Source organism: Vigna umbellata, chromosome 11 (genome assembly GCF_029865625.1).
Source record: "Vigna umbellata cultivar VRB3 chromosome 11, Vumbellata_1.0, whole genome shotgun sequence".
Lineage (NCBI taxonomy): Eukaryota > Viridiplantae > Streptophyta > Magnoliopsida > Fabales > Fabaceae > Vigna > Vigna umbellata.
In genome coordinates, this window is record NC_142175.1 from 5821434 (window position 1) to 5847544 (window position 26111).

Consider the following 26111-nt stretch of genomic DNA (forward strand, 5'->3'; position numbering starts at 1 on the left):
ATAAAAGAGACAAAGCAATAAAAAAAATAACAAATTACATATAAGAGAGAAATCATTTTCAGTCTTGACTACAACCACGCTCAATTTAAAAAATAAAAACTGGATACTTAAGCAAGACTTATTTAAGAAAAAAATAGATAAAGTATTTAGAACAGTACAAAAAGGTCGGAGTAAGAAATTAATGCATTAAAAATGTGGGTCCCAAATGGAAGTCAATGTTGACGAAAGACGTCCATGGAAGTTGCGAGATTTTAATACAAAAGCTAATATGACACATTTTTACCTTCATTTTATATATAATATAAAAATAAAATATCATAAAATATAAAGTTTTATATTTAAAAAAAAAAGAAAAAAAAGTGAATAAGGGTAGTATAAAAAGTGAATGTAAAAAATGTATTCGTGTAAAAGAATATTTTTCTTTAACGTAACAAACAAGCTTTTGGAAGAGGGAACAACTTTTTTTTATTTCAGTTTTCAACAATTGAAACTTCTACATACGGTCGTAGTGCCATTATCAGAATTACCATCTACAATGAGAACAGAGCTAGTCTCAGCACTTCTGGCCATGCCATTGTTTTGGCTGTGCCTCTGTAACAACCTTTTTCTGGTTTCTGGCCTTTGTCCTCATGATCAGAGGTCATTTCTGCTCCAACTCAAGAACAATCTGACTTTCACCATTGAAACAAGCAGCAAACTCAAGTCATGGAATCCAAGTAATGATTGTTGCGGTTGGATAGGGGTAAAGTGTGACAAGGAGGGACATGTTACTGCTCTTGACCTCAGTGGTGAATCAATCACTGGTAGTTTTGGCAATTCAAGTAGCCTTTTCAGTCTTCAACATCTCCACAAATTGAATTTGGCTTACAACTATTTCAATTCTGTCATTCCATCTGCATTTAAGAGGTTGGGAAATTTGACTTATCTGAATTTATCATGTGCGGGCTTTCTGGGTCAGATTCCAATAGAGATTTCTCAAATGACAAGGTTGGTTACTCTTGATCTCTCTTCTTCTCTTATGTTTTACACTAGCAATGAGCTGAAGCTTGAAAACCCAAATCTACAAAAGCTTGTCCGAAATCTCACCAGTATTAGGCAACTGTATTTGGATGGTCGAGCGCTTTGATGTCACTGCATGACCTGCAAGAAGTTCGCATGTCATGGTGCAATCTCTCAGGACCCCTGGATCCTTCCCTTGCAAGACGTGACAATCTATCGATCATAGTTCTTGATTTGAACGATTTATCATCCGCAGTGCCAGAAACATTTGCCAATTTCAAAATGCTGACCATCCTAAGTCTTTCTTCTTGTCAGTTGACTAGAACATTTCCACAGAAGATATTCAACATCGGAACATTGTCAGTTGTAGACCTATCCTTCAACATCAATCTCCGAGGTTTGTTCCCAGACTTTCCACCAGGATCTCTTCACACCTTAAGAGTGGGTAACACAAGCTTCTCTGGAGCAGTTCCACACTCTATTGGTAACATGAGGAACTTAACTGAATTAAATTTTGTTTCTTGTCTATTTAACGGAACGCTTCCTAATTCACTGTCAAACCTCACAGAACTCAGTTACCTGGACTTGTCACTTAACAACTTCACAGGTAGAATTCCATCATTTAATATGGCCAAGAAACTTACGCTCTTAGACCTTTCTTATAATGGTTTGAGTGGTTCAATTCCATCGTCTCACTTTGAAGGACTGAACAATCTTGTTACCATTGATCTCAGTAATAACTCGATTAGTGGGAGCATTCCTTCATCCCTTTTTACACTCCCCCACCTGAAAAGTATTATATTTTCCCATAATCAGTTTGCTCAACTAGACGAATTAACAAATGTTTCTTTTTCTAAATTACACATCCTCCATTTAAGAGGCAATAATCTATCAGGGTCTTTTCCAACATCTATATACCAACTCAGTAGACTCTATGTCCTAATACTTTCTTCAAACAAGTTAAATGGGACAATGAATCTAGATAAGCTTTCGGAGCTCATAAATTTGACTAGATTAGATCTTTCATACAACAACTTATCAGTCGATGTGAATGTTACAAATGCTGAGCCATCTTACTTTCCCAGCATTCGCTTTCTAAAGTTGGCATCCTGCAACTTGAAAACTTTCCCTGGTTTCTTGAGAAATCACTCCACAATATTCTCTCTAGATCTTTCGGATAACCATATCCAAGGAATAGTGCCCAGCTGGATTTGGAAACTACAGAATCTTGAAAGGCTTAATATTTCTCATAATTTGTTGACTCATTTGGAAGGACCTTTTCAGAATTTTTCTTCCGATTTCCAAGAGCTTGACCTTCATCATAATAAACTTCAGGGGCCAATACCATTTTTTCCTGCAAGAGGATTGTATTTGGATCTTTCAGACAACAAATTTAACTCTGTTATCCCACGAGACATCGGTAATTACCTGTCTTCCAATTTTTTTTCTCTCTCTCAAACAATACTTTGAGTGGCACTATACCTAGTTCCCTCTGCAATTCTTCAGATCTTCAATTTCTTGATCTTTCCAATAACAACATTTCTGGAACAATTCCTTCGTGTTTGATGAAAATGAGTAAGACCCTTGAGTTATTAAATCTTAAAAAGAATAGTCTCATGGGCCCCCTCCCAGATAAGTTTTCAGCTGCCTGTGCTCTAAGGACTCTGAATCTGCGTCAAAATAAATTAGATGGAAAGATTCCGAAATCTGTTTCTGATTGCACATCATTGGAAGTATTGGACCTTGGAGAAAATAAAATTATGGATGTCTTTCCGTGCTTGTTGAGGAAGATATCCACACTGCGGGTCTTAGTCTTGAGAGAAAATAATTTACATGGTCACATTGGATGTCCAAACACCACTGCCACATGGCGCCTACTTCAAATAGTTGATCTAGCCTTTAACAATTTCAGGGGCAAGCTACCTGAAACCTTTTTCAAAGGCTGGGAGGCAATGATGTCTGAAGAAAACCAAGATGAATCGAAGGAAAAAAATATCCGCCATAAGATCTATCAATATGGCCAACTATATTATGAGGATTCAGTGACAGTTACAATGAAAGGCCAACAGATGGATCTGGTTAAGATTTTAACTATTTTCACTTCGATCGACTTCTCATCCAACCATTTTGAAGGACAAGTACCAGAACAGCTATTTGAGTTTAAGGCACTCTATGCACTTAACTTGTCAAATAATGCTTTTTCGGGAAAAATTCCACAATCAATTAGATATATGAAGGATGTTGAGTCCTTAGACTTATCAAACAACTCACTGGAAGGAAATATTCCCACAGAACTTGCAACTTTATCCTTCCTATCAGTCCTGGACCTCTCCTTTAATCATTTGGTGGGAAAAATCCCAACAGGCACCCAACTTCAGTCATTTCCAGCTTCTTCCTTTGAAGGAAATGATGGGCTCTACGGTCCTCCATTGACAGAAGAACAAGATGGTACAGAGCCAGGGGTGTTACAAGAACACCAAACAACAGTTTCTACCATTGACTGGAATTTTATCAGTGTGGAAGTGGGACTGATATTTGGCCATGGTATGATTTTTGGTCCACTCTTGTTTTGGAAGCAATGGAGAATATGGTATTGGAAAGTTATTAACAAAATTCTCTGTTGGATCTTCCCTCGACTGTATTTTGAATATGCAACCAAGAGAGGTCAAACCTATGCAACTCTAAGGTGGCAGCATTAACTATTAATAGGAAATGAGCAGGTAAAGGTCATAATAAATGCTATATTTCTTTCCATGTTTACTTCTCCATAAATGTTTGAGTTTTGTCTTAAAGAAAATTAACTTTTCCAAGCATCATATTTTAAAACAATCGTACGTATATTATTATGTCTAAAACAATGGAGGATATGGAATTGGAAAGTCATTAACAAAATTATCTGTTGGATATTTCCACAACTATATTTTCAATATGCAACTCTAACGTGACAGCATTAGTTATTAATCATGATTAATGCTATCATTTTTCTTTATTTTTACGTCTCCAAATTCAATAAATGTTTGAATTTTTTCTCCAAGAAAACAGATTTCCAAAACTCATACTTTAAAACAGTGAGAGCATATTGTTATATTTGAATGAGCTACGCAATATTATGTTATTATCTTCTGTGTATATATGGTCTCTCATTCTCGATAAGAAAAAATAATTGACATAATAGCTACTTTTGTGTGACATCCGTGTTGGTTACATAAAGATGTGAAAATGCTATTTTTTAAAGAGAATAACAAGTAAAAATTTGTTATAATTTATGTGTCAATTTTTTTGAGTGATGCAAAATGTAATGGAAAGCTCATTTAAATATGTATTGGCTGTTTGCGTAAATATATATATATATATATATATATATATATATATATATATATATTATCGGTATATAATGAAAAAAACTCTCTTAGTATACTTTACTTATGTTTTTAATTAGAAAAAACACACGTTTGGTAAATTTGCTGACGGGAGGATGTTCTTTTGTCTTTTTTTTTTCTTTTCTTTTCTTTTTTATTTTATTTATTTAATTTTAGGTCGGAGAAATTGGGCAATGACGGAGAGAATGAAACCAGACTTAATAGGCGACGCAGTGTGGATTTGGGGTCAATGTAAAAACTGAACTTATGGATTGAGTTTCAAGTAGTTGTCGAAGTAGTTCTTTATTTCATGAGGTTGATGTCATGGATCATGTATGCACGACATGAAATGTCTTTAATATGTTACTTTTTCATGTTTTTTTTTTTGTAATGATTTAAAAACTTTCTAAGGGATTTGAAAAACTCAATGGATTTCTTTTTCGTTGTTATTTTCAATTCACATAATCTTTTTAATTTGACATTTTCTGACAATTTTATCGTGTTAGGTAATGATACGATTTGATGGAATACAAAAATTAAAGGAAAAGGATTACCCCAGTTTAATTTTTGCTTGGTTGGTAGGAGAATGTTATTTTTCCTTTTTGTTTTTACTTTTCTCCTTTTTTTATTTATTTTATTTTAGGTTAGAGAAACCAGAATTTGATGGTTAATATTAAACCGAACTTAATATAGCAATGTGAAATTAGACTCGGGGACTAGTATAAAAACTAGACTTGAAGACTAGTGTAATAGATTTTTGGGTTGTCTTTTAAGTAGTTTAAGTTGTCTAAGTAGTCTCTTCTTTCATATTCCATATATGCATGTATGTATGCATGATATGAAATCTTTTCAGTGTGTTATTTGTTATATTTTCGAATGATTTGAAAACTTTCCAAGTGATTTGGAAAATTAAACTGATTCTTTTTTTTTGTTAGTTCGAATTCAGAAAGTTTTTCTACTTTGACTTTTCTTTTAAATCAATTCTTTGACAATTTTATTATATTGGATAAGGGTATAGTTTCATGGGATGTAAAGGATGGAGATCTTTTTTCTTATATAAAAAGTTTTATTTTTATTTTACGAGGACAGTAAGCTAATATTTACACACAGTTTTGTAAAAGTTAAAAATTCCTTTAGGTAACCAAATTCTTATTTCTTATTTAAAAAATTTTCACAAAAAATATATCGATTTTACAAAAATCAAATTCTGATTTTGTTTTTTAATGATTTTTGTGAAAATATGTATATTGAAAGTCTTCAACGGAAAACCGTCTAAAATTTTTAGAATTTTTAAAAACCGTTAAAAACTTAAACGGTTTTAAAAACTGTTGAAAGATCAAACAGCTTTTCGAAAACTGTTGAAGAATATATTAACATTTTTAACATATTTTTAAAATTTTGTTTTTAATTTAAAATTAATAAATAATTAATTTATTTTACTATTATTTAATATGTTATACTATATTAAATTAAATTTTACATTATTACTATTAATATTATTATTTGTTTGACATTTTACTTATTTGTTTTTAAATTAAAATTAAAAAATAATTAATTTATTTTATTATTTCATATGATTTAATATTTTATAATATATTAAATAACATTTTATATTATTATTATTTTATTATTAATACTTTTAGTTTTATTATTTTTATTATTAATTTAATAATAATTATAAAAATAATAAAATATATTAAATTTCATCAAAATAAACTAAACATTTTTTAAATTTTATAATATAAGTAATTTCAAAAGTTTATTAAATTAAAGAAATTATATTAAAATATTATAACTTTTGTGTGACAGAGGGAAGCGTGTTGGTTGCATAAAGATGTGAAAATGCTATTTTTTAAAGAGAATAAAAAGTAAAAAAAAAAAATTATGTGTCAATTTTTTTGAGTGATGCAAAATGTAATGGAAAGTTCATTTAAATATGCATTGGCTGTTTGCGTAAAAAAATATTATTGGTATATAATGAAAAAAAAAAAAACTCTCTTAGTATACTTTTGTTATGTTTTTAATTAGAAAAGACACACGTTTGTCTTTTCGTACGTTTTAAATTTTTTAAAAGAAATTTGATGTATTATTTAAATATTAAAAAAATATTTTATAAAAAATATATTCAATTTGTTTTACCTGTCTCTTTGATGTAAGATATACCAAAATTTGCAACTAGGTACTAAAAAGAGCAATCCGCGCCCCATTTCGAAGGGGTACTTTGACCTAGCTGCTGCACTGAACCATGGTTCGTGGAGTATGCGGAGCTGATTCAGATGTTGGCGCTGGGCGGAACCAAATGAGAGTTTGGAAAGCTTGTTCGTTAAGTCTACATTTTGGAGCAAAGGGGGTTTCAGAACAGAGTCTCCAATGTGTGCCTTCTTCGTCTCATCTCTTCTCCTTAGTCTTTGTAGCGAGTTCAACCACTAAAGTAGGGTGTTCTACGTTCGTTTAGCACAAAGTAACCGTCGGGAGAGGGGTGTATCTGCTGTACACGAGGTTGCGTGAAAGTCTTTCGCGAGTACAAAGTGACCGTGATAACATTTTGAGTAATCTTATTACCAAAACTCAATACAACCAGCATTCTTTTACTATAATTTTGTAAGAAATCTGAAGAATGTTTGCGTACAACTTTGTATACTCTTCCATAGAAGTGATCATGTTAACGATTAAGGAAAACACAAGGTTTGCCAATATAATTTAATTTTGAATCATGATATTTTAACAAATTTATGTTAAAAACATTTTAACAACGATAACAATCTATTGGCCTTTATTTTTTTATTTTTAAATGTTGACATGGAAAAAGAAGAGGTTTTTTTTTATTTTCGTTTTCTCTCTTTCTTTTGAATTTAAGTTCTCTCCTTGTTTTCCATTTTGATTATGTTTCTCCCTCTTCCATTTTTATTTTCCTTGTCTTCCTTCTTTATCCTTCCTCTTTTGTTATATCACCATCATTTTCGACAATTGAACATCTGGCGATTGAAACGATCTCTTTCCCTTTTGTTTTATCATTGTCGACATGAAGACGTTATTAGCTTTATTGCGGTGGTATATTTTTTCGATTCAATGTTCACCATCGTGACAATTAACCTTTTTTCGGTTTGTTAAAGTCTTTCACGAATTCAAAGGGACCACAATAACATTTTGAGTAATCTTATTATCCATTCTTTCTTGAACTCAATACAATGAGCCTTCTTTTACTACAATTTTATAAAAGATTGGAAGAATGTTTGCGTACAACCTTGTCCTTAGGAGTGATCATGTTAACGTTTGAGGAAAAAACAAAAGGTTTGCAAAGCTACTCCATTTTATTGTGTTGGGTAAGGAATGATTTGATGGGATGGAAATAATCTAAGGAAAAAAATTGTTTCAATTTAATTTTGGATCATGTTAAGAACTTTCCGTTAACAACATCTTAACAACGGTCACAATCTATTGGCCTGTTTATTTTATTTTTTTAAATGTTGATGTGGAAAAGCAAAAGGTTTTTTATTTTCATTCTCTCTTTTTTATCTTGCATTTACGTTGCCTCCTTGTTTTCTATTTTGATTTTGTTTCTCTCTCTTCCATTTTCAATTTCCTTCTCTCTTCTTTTTCTCTTGTTGGACCACCATATGTCTTTGGTAATCAATTACAAGACTCCTCTAATCAATTTCCAAGGCCTAAGTTGCCCTCTAATGTTGAAGGACTTCACATAACTTTGTTAAAACCACCTGTGACATTTTTTCTTCACAATTAAATGAGTTAAGGTGTTCATTGATGCACTAAACACCATTAATGATCAATAAACTCACTCCTCCAACTCAAAAAATGAAAAAAAAAACACCAAAAAACACAAGCAAAACAACCTATGTTGGCTTTGGCCTCAATAATTGAATTAAGTAAGGTCTTTCTTGAGGCACTAAACACCACAAATGATAAAGGAACTCCCTCATTCAAGGAAGAAAGTTCATATAATCACTGAAATAAATTGAATTACTAAGTTCATTGTTTAACATCGAGCTGATGTATGGTTTGATGTCATTTTGTTTTAGACGCTGGTTTGTGGTGTTAAACGACGTCTAGCATTTATTTACCACAATGTCACCTATCATTATTAACGTTGGCTGATATGTTATTGGACGTTGAATGTGTGACGTTATACGCTATTTTTGTACAAGCAAATGATGACACATCAATATCATCTTCAACCTTCATCTTCTTTATATCATCAACCACTTGAAAGCAACCTTAATTTTGAGAGAAAGAGGGAGCTACCATGTGGTAAGCCCTCACTGGATAGTCAAAGGGTCGACCAAAGTTTTGTTATAGCTGATCAAATAAGAAAGGTTAAAATTTAAATAATGATATCTGAACATAAGAGTGCCTCAAAATTTGTCCACAAATCTAGACTGTGTGGTTGGAAGGGCTGAATTGGAAATTTGGACAAAGTTTAGTTGTTGATAATTTATTAAATATCATTAATTTAATTATATCTTAAATTTTCAACAAAAAATATTTGTCAAATACTTTTAAAACTAATTAAATCTGTTAATTATTTAGGAGATATTACATTATTTGAAATGGGTTCCAACGACAAAAAAGTTTGATCAATTTCTATATATAAAGACCAGGGGAAAACAAAAGAAGGAGCTTAGGAACCCTTTGGGGGGTCTAATTCCGTTCTCTCTCCATGCTTTATTCTTCTATTTCGATATCATTTTGATTTCATAGAAGGCTAAACTTCTAGAGTTAATTCCATTATAATTTTATTATTGATTTTAAGGTTAGATTAAAATAATTTCTTTATTCTTTCACTAGTGCAGTAAGGGAAAATAACAACAGTTATTTTTTCTTATAGGCACCAGTTCTGCAACCGAGACATATACAAGCGATGTAAAAGGGGGTAGACTTTATACCTCGGTTATGAACCGAGACAAAATGAGGTAGGATTATGCCTCGGTTCTTAGCTAACCGAGGCAGTAGCGTGTTTTTTTTTTCAGACTTCAGGATTCGGTTCGTACTGAACCGAAGCAGTAAGTGGGACAATATTAGTCGGAGCTACCAACGCCAGCAATCGTTACACACATGACAGCCTCCATCTGCGCCCTTTTTCACATCACTCGCTTGCACAACTAGAAATTTCCAACCCGAGATCATAATAGAGACCCAAGATTTCCCAATTTCAGAAACCCAATTTGATAGAACCCCAAGGTTACAATTTTTGAATGACAATGATGCTTTTCCTTTCTGTTCCGCAACCAGACCACCAAAAAAGAACCACAACCGAACCACCAATTTGAACGACACTGCTGCGATTTGTGATTTCTTCGTGAGTTCGTTCTCCTCAATTGACGCAACCAGAAAACAAATCACGCCTCCTTGATTCAATCTTCTCCATCCCAACCTGCACACAGAATCACAAAAACAATTGACGTAGAAACCAAACTCAGAAATCGTAAATCCTTTTCATGGCGCCTACCTCCATTGACATGGATGAGTTATTTTCTTCCTCGCAAGCATAACCATGAGCTTCAATCGTGAATTCCTTAAGCTGTCATCCATGGGCGAGAGTTGCACGCCTTCATCCTCTCCACAACGGCGTAGGAGAAAATGTGAGAAAAGAGAGCAACGACGCAACTTCTGTCTCTGTTCACGAAATTTAACCCTAAACACATGTTATTACCTCAGTTATTTTTTTAACTAAGGCAATAAGGGTCTACGGCCTCGGTTCTATAAAGAACCGATGCCTAAACTCTCTCAAAAAAAAATTCAGCTATTTTATGCCTCGGTTCTTTAAACAACCGAGGTAATAGACATTTGCAATAATTACAAAAATGTCACTATGTTAGTTTTAGGCATCATTTCATTTTGAACCGAGGCATATACATTTGTGATAATTACATAAATGCCACCGCGCTAGTTTTAGGCATCGGTTCTTTTTGAATCGAGGCGTATACGTTTATGATAATTACAAAAATGTCACCACGTCATTTTTTGCTTCGGTCATAGCTAAACCGATGTCAAATGCGCGAAGTAAAATCCTTTTTTTACTAGTGTTTTTACTATTCTTGAATTTATCTATATGTTTTGTTTCGGAATCAAATAAAAAGTATTGATTTTACATTCTAGCTAATTAGCTAAGGTTTTTAAATCTATATATGTGTTAATCATATGAGTTAAAGTGTTTTTAAAATCAATTAAGACTTTACTTTGATTTAATTTAAAAGCTTTAAGGTGATTAGTTGAGTTTTTACCAAGAGACTTTACTTTGATTAAAGGTAATCACTTTAATTAAAATTAGTCAAAACTTTACTTTGATTGATTAAACTTTTTATTAGTGAGGAGACAAATAAATAGATATAATTAGACATAATAAAATTTAATTGAGAGTGTACCTTGGTTGAATTGACTATAAATAATCTAAAATTCTTTATTATTAATTAAGATTATACTTTAGTTAATTGATATTTTATATTGATTAATTTGTAAATATACAACCATTAATATTGAAAAAAAATACGGAATAAAGTTAAATTTATGTAATTTGTTGAATATTGTATAACATACTAAACAACTTACCATTACTTATTGTCAATGTTTAATCACATTGTCGTGCGTATAACAAACTTTTACTTGTAAGGGTCACAAATGATCTCTTATTCCAGAATATGAAAAATTATGTTGTCAAGTATTATTGTTTGTCCTATAATCATCACAAATAGAATCAACTTAATTAACTCTAACTTCAATTTATAATAAGAAATTAATAAAATTAGACCAAAACTTATTTTATTTAATTTTAAATGTTAGTTTAATCTACTTTTAACAATATAATCAACTCACATGATTTTAGTGCTTATTGCTTGTGCAACAGAAATAAGCCATGTGTAAATAATACAGGAGATAATATAATGACTTTGTGAGTGTTCTTTATTATAGATTGTCTATAGTCACTTCTATTTAATAATACCAGTTGTATGGGACATGATTAATTGCACGCTTGGTAAGTTGAGGTTCAACAACATGCAAATCTTCATCTTCAATCTTATTCAGCTTATTGAGGTTCAGGGATACCCAGTTAGAAAGAAATGTATTATATATATTTTTATTTATTTCTATCTTTCTATGAAGTGGTGTTATTTGGACACGCGAAAATTCAAAAGGCGAAACTGGGACATTCCGTCTGAGTGAGGATGGGTGGGTCCCTAATGAAAGCCAACATCGACCGTTGACCATTGACCATAGACTTTTCCATGGAAGTTGCGAGTTTTTAAACAACAGACAAGCTTTAAATAAAATTAAAACTTCTGTCTGTGGGCGTAGGTGTCATCATCTTAATTATCATCTACAATGAGAACTGAGCTAGTCTCACCACTTTTGGCGATGCCATTGTTTTGGCTGTGCCTCTGTAACGAACTCTTTGTGGTTTCTGGCCTTTGTCATGATGATCAGAGGTCATTGCTGCTCCAGCTCAAAAACAACCTCACCTACACCTTTGAAAGCAGCACCAAAGTGAAGTCATGGAATCCAACTAATGATTGCTGCGGCTGGATAGGGGTATCTTGTGACAAGGAGGGACACGTTACTTCTCTTGACCTCAGTGGAGAATTAATCACCGGTGGTTTTGGCAATTCAAGTAGCCTTTTCAGTCTTCAACATCTCCACAAATTGAATTTGGCTTATAACGATTTCAATTCTGTCATTCCATCTGCATTTAATAGGTTGGAAAATTTAACGTACCTGAATTTATCATGTGCGGGCTTTCGGGGTCAGATTCCAATAGAGATTTCTCAAATGACAAGGTTGGTTACTCTTGATCTCTCTTCTTTTCTTATGTTTTACCCTAGCAATGAGCTGAAGCTTGAAAACCCAAATCTACAAAAGCTTGTCCGAAATCTCACCAGTATTAGGCAACTGTATTTGGATGGTGTAAGTATATCAGCTGCAGGACATGAATGGTCCAGCGCTTTGATGTCACTGCATGACCTGCAAGAAGTTCGCATGTCATGGTGCAATCTCTCAGGACCCCTGGATCCTTCCCTAGGAAGTCTTGAGAATCTATCAGTTATTGTTCTTGATGTGAACAATGTATCATCCACAGTGCCAGAAACATTTGCCAATTTGAAATTTCTGACCATCCTAAGTCTTTCTTCTTGTCAGTTGACTGGAACATTTCCTCAGAATATCTTCAAGATTGTAACATTGTCAATTGTTGACATATCTTTAAACAACAATCTCCAAGGTTTCTTTCCAGACTTCCCACAAGGTTCTCTTCAGACCTTAAGAGTAAGTAACACAAGCTTCTCTGGAGCATTTCCAAACTCTATTGGGAACATGAAGAACTTAACTGAATTGGACTTTTCATATTGTCTATTTAGCGGAGCGCTTCCCAATTCACTGTCAAACCTCACAGAACTCAGTTACCTGGACTTGTCATATAACAACTTCACAGGTCGAATTCCATCATTTGAAATGGTCAACAAGCTTACCTACTTAGACCTTTCTAATAATGGTTTGAGTGGTGCAGTTCCATCATCTTTTCACTTTGAAGGACTGAACAATCTTGTTAGCATTGATTTGGGTTATAACTCGATTAGTGGGAGCATTCCTTCATCTCTTTTTACACTCCCACAGCTGCAAAAAATTATGCTTTCCCATAATCAGTTTGGTCAACTAGACGAATTCACAAATGTGTCTTCTTCTAAATTAAAAATACTCGATTTAAGTAGCAATAATCTATCAGGGTCTTTTCCAACATCTATATACCAACTCAGTAGACTCTCTATCCTCATACTTTCTTCAAACAAGTTAAATGGGACAATGAATCTAGATAAGCTTTCAGAGCTCAGAAATTTAACCACATTAGATCTTTCATACAACAACTTATTAGTCGATGTCAATGTTACGAATGCCAAGCCGTCTTACTTTCCCAGCATTAGCAATCTAAAGTTAGCATCCTGCAACTTGAAATCTTTCCCTGATTTCTTGAGAAATCACTCCTTAATCGCCTCTCTAGATCTTTCGGATAACCATATCCAAGGAATAGTGCCCAGCTGGATTTGGAAACTACAGAATCTTGAAAGGCTTAATATTTCTCATAATTTGTTGACTCATTTGGAAGGACCTTTTCAGAATTTCTCTTCCAAGTTGTATGTCCTTGATCTTCATCATAATAAACTTCAGGGGCCAATACCTGCTGTTCCTGAAAATGCGGTCTATTTGGATTTCTCAAGCAACAATTTTAACTCTGTTATTCCACAAGACTTTGGTAATTACCTGCCTTTCACATTCTTTCTCTCTCTCTCAAACAATACTTTGAGTGGCAGTATCCCTAATTCCCTATGCAATGCTTCATATCTTCAAGTGCTTGATCTTTCCAATAATAACATTTCTGGAACAATTCCATCATGTTTAATGGCAATGAATAAGAGCCTTGGGGTATTAAATCTGAGAAAGAACAAACTCACGGGCCCTGTCCCAGATACCTTTTCAGATGCTTGTTCTCTAAGGACTCTGGATCTCCATAACAACAAATTAGATGGAAAGATTCCAAAATCTCTTTCAAATTGTACTTCATTAGAAGTCTTGGACCTTGGAAACAACAAGATTATGGATGGCTTTCCGTGTTTGTTGAAGAACATATCCACAGTCCGGGTCTTAGTCTTACGAAAAAATAATTTGCATGGTCATATTGGATGTCCAAAGACCAAAGGCACATGGCATATGCTTCAAATAGTGGATCTGGCCATCAACAATTTCACTGGCAAGCTACCTGGAAACTGCTTCACAAGGTGGGAGGCAATGATGTCTGATGAAAACCAAGCTGAATCCAAGGTAAAACATATCCAATACCAGTTTCTTCAATATGGTAACCAAATATATTATCATGATTCAGTGACAGTTACAGTAAAAGGTCAACGGATGGATCTGATTAAGATTCTAACTGTCTTCACTTCGATCGACTTCTCATCCAACTATTTTGAAGGAGAAATACCAAATGAGTTATTTGAGTTTAAGGCACTCTATACGCTTAACTTGTCAAATAATGCTTTTTCTGGCAAAATTCCACAATCAATTAGAAATCTGAAGGAGCTTGAGTCCTTAGACTTATCAATCAACTTACTGGAAGGAAATATTCCCACAGAACTTGCAACTTTATCCTTCCTATCAGTCCTGGACCTCTCCTTTAATCATTTGGTGGGAAAGATCCCAACAGGCACCCAACTTCAGTCATTTTCAGCTTCTTCCTTTCAAAGAAATGATGGGCTCTACGGTCCTCCATTGACAGAAGAACAAGATGGTACAGAGCCAGGGGTGTTACAAGAACACCAAACAACAGTTTCTACCATTCACTGGAATTTTATTATTGTGGAAGTTGGACTGATATTTGGCCATGGTATGATTTTTGGTCCACTCCTGTTTTGGAAGCAATGGAGAATATGGTATTGGAAAGTTATTAACAAAATTCTCTGTTCGATCTTCCCTCAACTGTATTTTGAATATGTAACCAAGAGAGGTCAAACCTATGCAACTCTAAGGTGGCAACATTAACTATTAACAAGTAAAAGTCACTGGCATTTATTAATAGCTATTATCTTCATGTTTACTTCTTCAAATTCAATAGTTGTTATATTTTAATGAGCAAAACAATTATTATTAGGACATACATGTGTTTACTTTTGGGTCTCGTGTTTAGTAGAAGAAAAAAATGGACATGTCGAATAAAAGGCATTTTTTAAAGTTTCTTTCACACCGTTTTTAAGAGAAATTTGCATGACTTACTTTTGTTAGAAGTGGGAGGTGCGTTGGTTAATAGTTGATGATGTTAAATCACTGTTGAGCAGTTCTTACTCTAATTCCAAATTTTCATCTGCATCTCCAAAATATCAAAATACTCTAAGGCCGATTAAAAAATTTACTTATTCGACGATGGTTAAATTTCTTTTTTTTATTTAATAATAATAATAAAAATAATAATACTAATAATAATAATAATAAATAAAATATATAAAATTAAAAAAACATAAAAATTGTAACCAACTTTTAAAGATTTTTTCTTAATTTTTCTTTAATTTATTTTTTTGTTTCATAATCATAATAACAATAATAATACATATTAAAAAATTACAAAATAAAATTTAATATTTTAAATATTATTTAATTTAAAGGAAATATATTACAAAACAAAAAAAATAAAAATAGATATGTTAACCATTGGAAATACGGTTAACAATGAATAATTTAAATTAAATATGTTAACCATATTTCCAAATACTGTTAACATATTTCATTTAAGATTTTTTCTAATTTTATAATATTATTTATTTATTTATTTTAATAAGTAATATTTTATAAATTATTATATTTATATATATTTAATTATATTAAAAATATTAAATTAATTAAATATTTATTATATTAAAAAAATTGTTTATGAAATTTAAGTAAATAATTTTTTTAATTTAGTTTTAAATTTAAAATATTAAATTTTTAATATGTTTTATTATTATTATTATTAGTATTAAGAAATAAAAATAAAAATGTAAAATAAAGAGAAAAAAATCGTGTTCAAATGTCTGATGAAAGTACTTTTATCATTCTGGAGGTGCAGAGGATGAAAAGTAGAGACGTAGGAGGAACTGCTCATCACTATTTCTTAAAAATTAAATAGTTTTTTTTTTTTAATTTATGTGTCACATTAAGGCGTTTCCACCTTTTTATTTTAACAGTTTTTAAAATTTATAAATACTTTGATATATTATTTAAGTATTGTAATTTAAAAGTTATAAATTATATTTTCTTAAAAATATATTTGATTTGTTTCACCTAACTTTTATACATAAGAGATACCGGAAAACAATAATTGAATGGGAAACGGTAGCAAAATTAGTTATTGAGTAACTTAATTTTTTTATATATTTTATATATTTTTTATTTTACATATGTGCATTCGACATAATATATATTATAAATAAATATTGAATGAGCGACAGTAAGAATATTAAAGATTTTATTTCACTCCAAAAAATGTCACATTTACATAATTTCTACCTGAAGTTTCTTCCTGCACCTCATTCACTTCAACATGCACTTCTTTTATATATATTTCTAATTGTAATCCTTTCACAATATTTTTGTTAACTCATTGGTAAATATATCAAATTGTATCAAGTAATATAAAATGATAAGATCAAGTATCGTTTTCTAAGAAACTCATAACACCAAACAATTGTATAATATCTTAACTAATTAAGATTAAGGAATGATTCCATTGAATGAAATTTGAATGCAATAAAAATAAACATAATAACTTGAATGTAAAATTGATCTTTTGAAGCTAAAACAAGAATGAATAAATTATATTGAGATGATATGAGATGATGATGTTGTTGGGGTTAGATTTCACCTACTTCACTTTTATGTATATTAGAACTCATCTTCTTCATTGAAATGCTAATGTCACTTTCAAAATTACTTAGAACCCAATCCCTTGACGTAAAAAGCCTAGTTTTGATTATTAGACAACAATCCCTTGAAACCCTAATAACAGATTCTGCATTAAGAAGAGAAACTTAAGACAACTAAACGTCATATTTTTATCCCTAGATAATATCTCCCTTTAGGTGAATATCTCCACATCATGGTTCCTAAGTGTTTCCCAATAACAAAGAATTCCAAACATCAAGCTATGAATGAACAAAACATAACAAGCATTAAGAATATTAGAAATCACTAACATTCAATGAAAGAAGCATAAAATATTCAAAACATGAAGTTTAGAGGTTACATCTTTCCCCAACAATAAATGAATTTAGCTCTCCGTTGTCATGGACATGGAGAACCTTGGCTCACAATGGAAGAATGTAAATGAGATGGAAACCCTAGAAATAGAAAACGAAAGCTCCCGCATGCCCAATCTTCCTCCAAAGGGTCGAAAATAGTGTTTCTGTGCTTCAACCGTCAAAAGATATGAACCCTAATGTGTAGAGGCCTTTAAATACATCCAAAATTCCATATGGGCCAACGTCGCCAGCGCTCAGCACCCCAGTTGAGGGCAACCAGGCGAGCCTGCGCGAAGATTGGCGCTCAGCGCCTTGGCTTAGGGAACCCAGGCATCCTACGATATAGCTGACTGGCACTCAGCGCCCCTAGAAGGATGCCCAAGCGTGCTTGCGAGATCCTTGGCCCTCAACGCCCCTGAAGAGGGCGCCTAGGTGTCCATGTGTGACCACTAGCGCTGAGGGCCCTATAAAAGGGCAACCATGCGTGATATCGTGACAACTAGCGCCCAGGGCTCCTGAAAAGGTCAACCAAGCGTCCTTGAGCCTTATACAGGCTTCCATTCTGGTGCTTTTGCTGTCCTTCCTAGGTTCCAACTCCTTGATACTTTACTCCTCGTCAAAAACATACCAATAACTTAAAAAATTGAGGGAATCAATGATAAAAATCATTAAGTATAACCTCTATTCACTTATTCACCAAATTCAACTAAGAATAAGAGTTTAAGCAAGCTTCACAGTTAAAGAGAGTTGATTTAATATAAAAATTACATCACAGATAACGGTACAATCAATTGTTATCACAACCCCAAACTTGAAACTTTCCTTGTCCTTAAGCAAAATATAACCTGGCTTAAACAAAATAGCCATACTACAATGGTCTAGCACACCAAAAAACATTTTCTTCTAAGACAAGTAATCACTCATGTCTGTCCATCATAGAAAGATCAGTCAAGACATAATGAAGTCTTAGCCAATCAAGCTTCAACTATGGTGCTCACATAACAAAAAATACACAACAGATGCAAAAGCCTTATGAGTGATCAACAACCAAGCAAAATGTTATCCTATAATGCATGAAATCATTCCTCACCAAAGAAAGTGTTTCACTCAAGCTCAAAGGTGTATAGTGAGGTGTCTCTTTCACTCTACCATCACAATGTCACATAAATCAACTTTGCCTTTCATTTAAATAACATCAAACACATTCACAAGCAAGTTATCATCACAAGGACTTTTTAAGGCTTGTATTGTGGTTGGGCTAAGATGAAAACTGGTTTTTCTGGACAACAAAGTTCCTTGAGTTAAGAGAGTGAACAATTTACTTCATAATTTAACATTAATCTCTCTTTCTACTTTTCACTTGAGAAACCACTTATGAACTTAATCCCAACTTTTATTCATTGAACCCATCCTTCTCTTCTTCTTCTTCCTTCTTTTTCTTTTCTTTCTTTACTTAATACCCTTTTTCCTTTCTTTTTTAATTCCCAACAACCCCAAACTTGAACCATTCTCCTGTATCATACATGCATACTCTACTCAACTCAAGGCAAGGATTTCAAAGGTTTCTTTTTTCACATTCAGCTCAAGGTTCAAAGGATAAAACAAATTTTTGGGTTAAAATGTTGGCATTGGATTACAATGGAGAAGAACATATGACCTTGATCATTTGTAACAAGCAAGCAAATAGTTCAACGGAGAAACTCAGGCAAAATCAACTATGATTCCAAAGCAATAACATTCAACAACAATAAACTCTGGAGCCTAACCTCTCACAGGTTAATTCAAGGTTCCACACTTTGATAAACATCATGCCAAGCACATTAATCATAATTGAAACCATGCATATGTCTTAAACAACTATGAGCAACCACCATTTGTGCTAAGAGCTAAACTAATCATTAACTCAACATGAATCTCAAAACAATAAAGCAAACACAAGATAATCTTACTTCTCACCATCAAACCATTTATCACTTAACACCAAACCATTGTAGTAAACTATCCATTTAACCAAGTACATAGCTCAAACTAAAATTAAAAAAAAAATAAACACAATTCAAACATGCATAAAAATAACAAAAACACAAGATAAATCCTGATCTAGCACTCCCCTCAAAGGCATCTGAATCTTCCTCATCATCCTCATCATCCTTTGCCATAGCTTCGGCTCCGAACGTGCCACCTCCTCCACTAGCTTGGGCATGGTCCCTAGGCCAAGACATGCGAGTGATGAACTCATCAAGTGAAATGCACTAAAGTCCAGGAGAAGCAACATATAACCTAAAACCACTCAAACACTCAAATAATAACAAATCAAAACCAAACAACTAACTCAATTAAAAAGAAAAGTTTAGAAAAGTTGGATTGCCTCCCAGTAAGCGCTTGTTTAACGTCATCAGCTTGACACCACTTTCCTCAATTCAGACTTTTGATGTTGGCATTCTTCTTTCTTTCAATACACCAACATAATCTCAACTTCTTCCTAGCCACCAACTTGACTCTCCTAGAATAGGGAACCTCAATCTCTAAATTTCCATTTACTTTGATATCCTTGATAACCCATAACCTGTTCTTAAATTTCACTGGTTTGCCAGGTTTGAGTTCATTATTGTCCAACACTGAGTCTTGGTGGACTAGTTTCTCTTCATTGTCTTCATCCTCTTCCTTCATTTTTGGAGAAAAACAATTATGGCTCCTCTTGACCAACTTGGCAGCTTGATCAGGTAGACTAGCCACTGATAGAACTTCATCTGTTGTTTTCGGACTAGTCTGTTTTACTTGAATTGGTTGCACATCATTGAAGACATTAAAAGTCACCTCTTCATCTTGATCTTTCAACGTTAAAACTCTATCATCTACATGAATGACAACCTTAGTTGTCTCATGAATGGTCTTCCAATAATGAGAGGGATCTCTACATCTTCTTCCATTTCCATCACTACACAATCAACTGGGAATTTGAGTTTATCAATTTGAACCACAACATCTTCCACTACACCATAAGGATGCTTGATAGACCTGTCCGCCATTTGCAACACAATTCTTGTGGGTTTGACCTCCAGACCACCAATCTTCTTGAGCAAAGATAGGGGCATCAGATTGATGTTAGCCCCTAAGTCAACAAGAGTCTTCCATATATCATGATTCCTAATGGTGCACGGGATGGTGAAACTCCCCAGATCTTTGAATTTAGGAGGGAGAGTCTTCTGCATAATGGCACTGCAATTACCCTGTACTTCAATTATCCCCTCATCTAAATACTTCTTCTTTTTACCGATGAACTACTTTAAGTATTTTGCATAAACAGGGATTTGTTGCAATGCTTCAGTCAAGGGCATAATAATCTCCCATTTCTTGAAGATATCCATGAAACGCTCAAATTGCTTCTCTTTTTCCTTCCTTGAGTAAAATTTAGGGTAAGGAATGGATTTCTCATGAGCTTCATTTTTCCTCTTTCCTTGTTCTCCCCCTCATCTCTCTCAAATTCTTTTCTCTCAGCCTCTTCTTTTCTCTCTTCATTTTTTTCACCAAAAATATTTTCCTTCTCACCAACTTTCTTCTCTTTTCTCTCAATTTCCCTCTCAACTAACATCTCGCCACTTATAGTCATAATGGAATTACACTCCTCTTTAGGGTTAAATTCAGTATTACCATCAAAATTCTTCTCAGACTTATCCTCCAACTTCTTAGCTAGTTGACCAACCTATATCTCCAAATTTCTAATGGTAGCTTCTGTGCTTTTATGATTGGAGATGGACACTTGCATGAATTGTTGAAGTTTATCCTCTAGCTTTGCAGTCCTATCAAATAAAGAGGGTTGTGGTTGGTATTGCTACTGTGGTGGTCTATTAAATTGCCCAACTTGCCCTTGACCCATGCTTGGGTGAGGTTTCCACCCTTGGTTATAGTTACCTTGGCGGCCCTGATTTCCCATATAATGCACTTCTTCTTAGGCATTGGCTTGCATGACACACTGACCATTTACATGATCTCCTCCACATAGCTCACAACCTTGATGTTGAGCTTGAGAAACATTTTGAAGCTCTTTAGGAAGTTGAGAGAGTTTCTTCATCAAGGCCTCGTTAGCATAAAGCTAAAGAGCAGAAATTTTGATGATGGCTCAAAGTCAAGTCTCAAGTGCTCTTATTACAGGAAGATCTTCATGAAGACTTGTTCTTATATTAAAGTTTTTATAATTTAGTAGATTTATGTGTAGGATGTGGTTTATATTTGATTCTATGTATTGTTTGTTTTAGGTTGCGTTAAAATTTATTTTGAATCAGAAAACCTCATTTTATACTCAAGATAATTGATTATCAATTTATAATAATCGATTATCAGTAATGAATTATGACTTGCCATAATTGATTATAATGAGCAATTATGAGAATTTTTAAGCAAGTTTTTTTTACCGTTGTGCATTCATTAAATGCATAATTAATTACCATAATTGGATAATTGATTATTACACGTTAATTAATTGACAATGGATTTTTGGAGGTATCCTTAAGTGATATCTCTATAAATCAGATTGAGACTCTCATTCTAAAATACGAAATATGACATAAGTGTATTTCGAAAAATCTTATCTACAGTATGCGATGATAAGTTTTCTAGGGTTTGTTGAACCCTTGTGCTATGGCTTTGAGAACTTTGTGTGTTGGCATAGAGCGAGAACTTTCACAAGGAGTGTGATTGAGTGTTGTTGCTGAGTTAAAAGCCTATCATCCTTCGTGAAGCATTCGGAGGAGGTGTTCATCCCTTGTGGGTTACAGGGGAAGTGATTTTCATCTCTTGGGGTAACAAGAGAGGTGGTTTCTAAACTTTTACAAATTGTTTCTTTGTGATTGTAATTTGTAATTGTTTTGTGAGTAGTGAACTGTTTATTTTGATTTGAGATAAATGACTGGATGTAGGATTGGTAAAATCCGAACCAGGATAAAATTATCTGTAAAAATTTCTCTCAACCTTACTCTCTTTATTTGTTATTATTATTTGTTTGGTAAGTTTAATTGAGTAGAAATTTAAAGACACACGTTCATATTAAAAACCCTCTTAGTTTGTTATTCCACGCTAACCATTCCGATGCAGCCGCTCTGACAATTAGAATCAAAGCTTGATTTGATAGTTGTTCAAATGGTAGGATCATATCAAACTTTTGCAGAGGGTTCTTCTATCAATAGACCACCCCTATTCATAGGTGAAAATTATGCATTCTGGAAGGTAAGAATGCAAATATTTATTGAGTCTATTGATTGTGATATTTGGGAAGTTATTGCATTTGGTTCGTTTGTTCCTACTGACAATATGCAGGAACCAAAGCCCCGTGTTCAATGGACTGCTAAAGAAAAGAAAATGTTTCAAAATGATGAGAGCTTGAAACATTATTTCATCTGCTTTAACTGTTGACGAGTTTTACAGGATCTCTATTTGTAAGACCGCTCAAGAGATGTGAGAAGTGCTGACAGTCACCCACGAAGGTACAAATGACGTAAAGAGAGCGAGAAAGAATACCTTAATCTAAGAATACGAAATTATCAGGATGAAGCAAGGAGAAACAATCTCAGACGTTCAAAAACACTTGACCAACATCGTTAACCTTCTCATTGGACTAGTTAAGTCTTTCGAAAATGATGAGCTTAATATTAAAAGTTTGAAATCTTTAGACAGGTCGTGACAACCAAAAGTGACTGCAATTTCTGAGTCACAAAATCTCAACACAATGACTATGGTGACACTATTTGGAAAGTTGAGAGAGCATGAGTTTGACCTTGGAAGACTAGATGAAGAAGAAGCAAAAGCAAAAACAAAGAAAAAGACTCTAGCCTTAAAATCTGAGGTAGAAAGGAGCAAGAGCAAAATAGAAGATGAGGACTCAGAAGATGAAGAAAATTTGAGACTCGTGATAAAAAGGCTCAATAGGTTCATGAAATCAAAAGACAAAGGAAGAGTCAAATACGAAAAGAGAGAAAATCAAGGATCTTCCTCAAACTATAGATGCTATGGTTGCGGAGAAAGGGGGCATTTAGAAGCTGATTGTCCAAATCAAAAGAAGGAGGAAGAAATAAAAGAAAAGAAGTTCTTCAAGAAAAAGAAAGTCTACATCATGGGACGATGACAACGAAACAATTTATGACTTAAGCAATGCTGATGAAGAAGCAAACATTTGTTTGGTGGTGAACGACGACGCTAGAAGCCAAATAAGTACATCTAGCGATTCTCATAATTATAGTCAAATTAGTGAAAATAAATTGCATGAAACTTATGGTGCTTTAATAATAGAATCAGAAAAATTAGATAAAGCTCATAAGAAACTGAAAAAGAATTTCATAGAATTACAATTGAATTTTGAAAATATTCTTGAAGAAAATAAAAATTTGAATTTGAATTTTTAAAATATTTCTGAAGAAAATAAAAATTTAAAATTAGACTTTGAAAATATTCTTGAAGAGAATAAAAATTTGAAAAATAAAATTTTATTTTATGAAAAGGGTAAATTTACTAGTAACGATGAATGTATATCTTGCATAAATATGAATAAATTACAAGAAACAACTCATTCTAAAAGTAGTAAAAATAATTCAAACGTTAAAACGGTTGATAAACATGTTCCTAAATATAATTATAATTACTACGATTATGATTATGGTAATAAAATTTAAAATGTTTCTAAATATAATTATAATGATCATAATTATAAAAATAAAATCAAGTATGTTCCAAAATATAATCAAAATTATTATGATTATAATTATAAAAATAGAAATTATAGGAACCCAAATGATGTTACTTGTTTTTATTGCATGAAAAATGGTCATACATCAAATAAATGTAGAATAAAACATTATGGTGTTCCAAATGGAATATATGCATGGATTCCAATTATAAAATAATTTTTCTCTAACTTTAAAGGACCCAAATAAGTATTTTTGGGTACCAAAATATTATTTTTTCTATTTTGCAAGTTATTTCAAAATTAAGGAAGAAATTTTTGGGTGTTCACCAAAACTTGGTAAAGTATGGTTTTTCAAGTTAAGGGGGAGTTTTTAACTTGAAAAGAAAATTTTGTTAATTTTTTTTAACTACTTCTCTTTCTTCCTGAAATAATCAAATGCAATTAAATTCTGTTTAAGTTACTCAATAAAGAGGAGTATTTCTTTATCTTGTTTTTATTTATTTATTATGATTTCTAAATTATTTTATTTTCTATGTTTCGAATTATGCCACCTGTTTCCCTTTAATAAAAATTATGATAATTGTTATTTATTTGTTTATGACTTATATTCAAGGGGAGTTCTTATAATTAGGGGGAGAAATTTTTTTTATATCATACATAGCGTCTTTTTAATAATGATCAAAAAGGGGGAAAAATATGTTTAAAGGCTTAATTATATTTATCTTTTGTCTACTAATCCCTCTTCTTTAAGTTATTTATGAGTTACAGATCAGTACAGGTTACAAAAAGCTTTAAATTAAAATATTTTTTATCATCATCAAAAAGGGGGAGATGGTTAGCATAAAGCTAAAGAGCAGAAGATGATGGTTCAAAGTCAAGTCTCAAGTGCTCTTATTGCAGGAAGATCTTCATGAAGACTTGTTTTTATATTAAAGCTTTTATAATTTAGTAGATTTATGTACAAGATGTGGTTTATATTTGATTATATGCATTGTTTGTTTTAGGTTGCGTTAACATTTATTTTGAATCAGAAAACTTCATTTTATACTCAAAATAATTGATTATCAATTTATAATAATCGATTATCAGTAATCAATTATGACTTGCCATAATTGATTATAATGAGCAATTATGAGAATTTTTAAGCAAGTTTTTTTTACCGTTGTGCATTCATTAAATGCATAATTAATTACCATAATTGGATAATTGATTTTCACACGTTAATTAGTTGACAATGAATTTTTGAAGGCATCCTTGAGTGAAATCTCTATAAATCAGATTGAGACTCTCATTCTAAAATACGAAATACGAAATAAGTGTATTTCGAAAAATCTTATCTGCAGTGTGCGGTGATAAGTGTTCTAGGGTTTGTTGAACCCTTGTGTTGTGGCTTTGAGAACTTAGTGTGTTGGCATAGAGCAAGAACTTTCACAAGGAATGTGATTGAGTGTTGTTGTTGTTGCTGAGTTAAAAGCCTATCATCCTTCGTGAAACATTCGGAGGAGGTGTTCATTCTTTGTGAAGATTTAGAGGAGGTGTTCATCCCTTGTGGGTTACAGGGGAAGTGACTTTCATCTCTTGGGGTAACAAGAGAGTTGGTTTTTAAACTTTTACAAATTGTTTCTTTGTGATTGTAATTCGTAATTGTTTTGTGAGTAGTGAACTGTTTATCTTGATTTGAGATAAGCGGCTGGATGTAGGATTGGTAAAATCCGGACTAGGATAAAATTATCTGTGCAAATTTCTCTCAACCTTACTCTCATTATTTGTTATTATTATTTTCTTGGTAAGTTTAATTGAGTAGAAATTAAAAGGCACATGTTCATATTAAAAACCCTCTTAGTTTGTTATTCCAAGCTAACCATTCCACTGCAGCTGGTCTGACAAAGTTGCTGAGTCATTATCTTATTTGGAGCTAATAGAGCATCTTGAGATTGCAATTAAAGAACCCCTCTTTGTTGGAGTTGAGCTCTTTCATTTTTTGTTCCATTATCATTTGCAACCATGTTCTCTATCAACTCATAAGCTTCATTGGGAGTCTTCCATCTGATGTTACCTCTAGTTAAGGCATCCAACATCAATTTAGTATGAGATTTGAGTCCTCCAAGAAATAAAATGACTACTATAGGTTCATGAAATTTGTGAGTAGGAGTCTTCTACAATAGGCCTTTGAATCTATCCCATGCTTGGCCTAAAGTCTTGTCCATGCCCTAATGGAAAGAAGAGATTTCCTGCTTCCCTTTGTTTATCTTGGACTGAGGGAAGTACTTGTTCAGAAACTTGGCTACCACATCTTCCCACACAGTGAAG

The 26111-nt window shown here is 32.8% G+C and overlaps 2 protein-coding genes across 2 annotated transcripts; both read left to right on the forward strand.

The window, feature by feature from the left end:
• The first annotated feature begins 454 nt into the window (after nucleotides 1–454).
• LOC124844470 (receptor-like protein 7) lies at nucleotides 455–4736 on the forward strand. The gene is given in 4 exon segments (XM_088101665.1): nucleotides 455–1112; nucleotides 1115–2431; nucleotides 2434–3719; nucleotides 4536–4736. Coding segments are annotated over 3 exon segments (3159 nt in total). The 5' UTR covers nucleotides 455–535; the 3' UTR covers nucleotides 3699–3719; nucleotides 4536–4736.
• A 6932-nt stretch (nucleotides 4737–11668) lies between these two features.
• Nucleotides 11669–14949, forward strand: LOC124844467 (receptor-like protein 7). Its single transcript, XM_047321411.2, has one exon. It carries the CDS (start codon nucleotides 11694–11696, stop codon nucleotides 14892–14894), a length of 3201 nt encoding a protein of 1066 aa, XP_047177367.1. The 5' UTR covers nucleotides 11669–11693; the 3' UTR covers nucleotides 14895–14949.
• Nucleotides 14950–26111: the final 11162 nt, after the last annotated feature.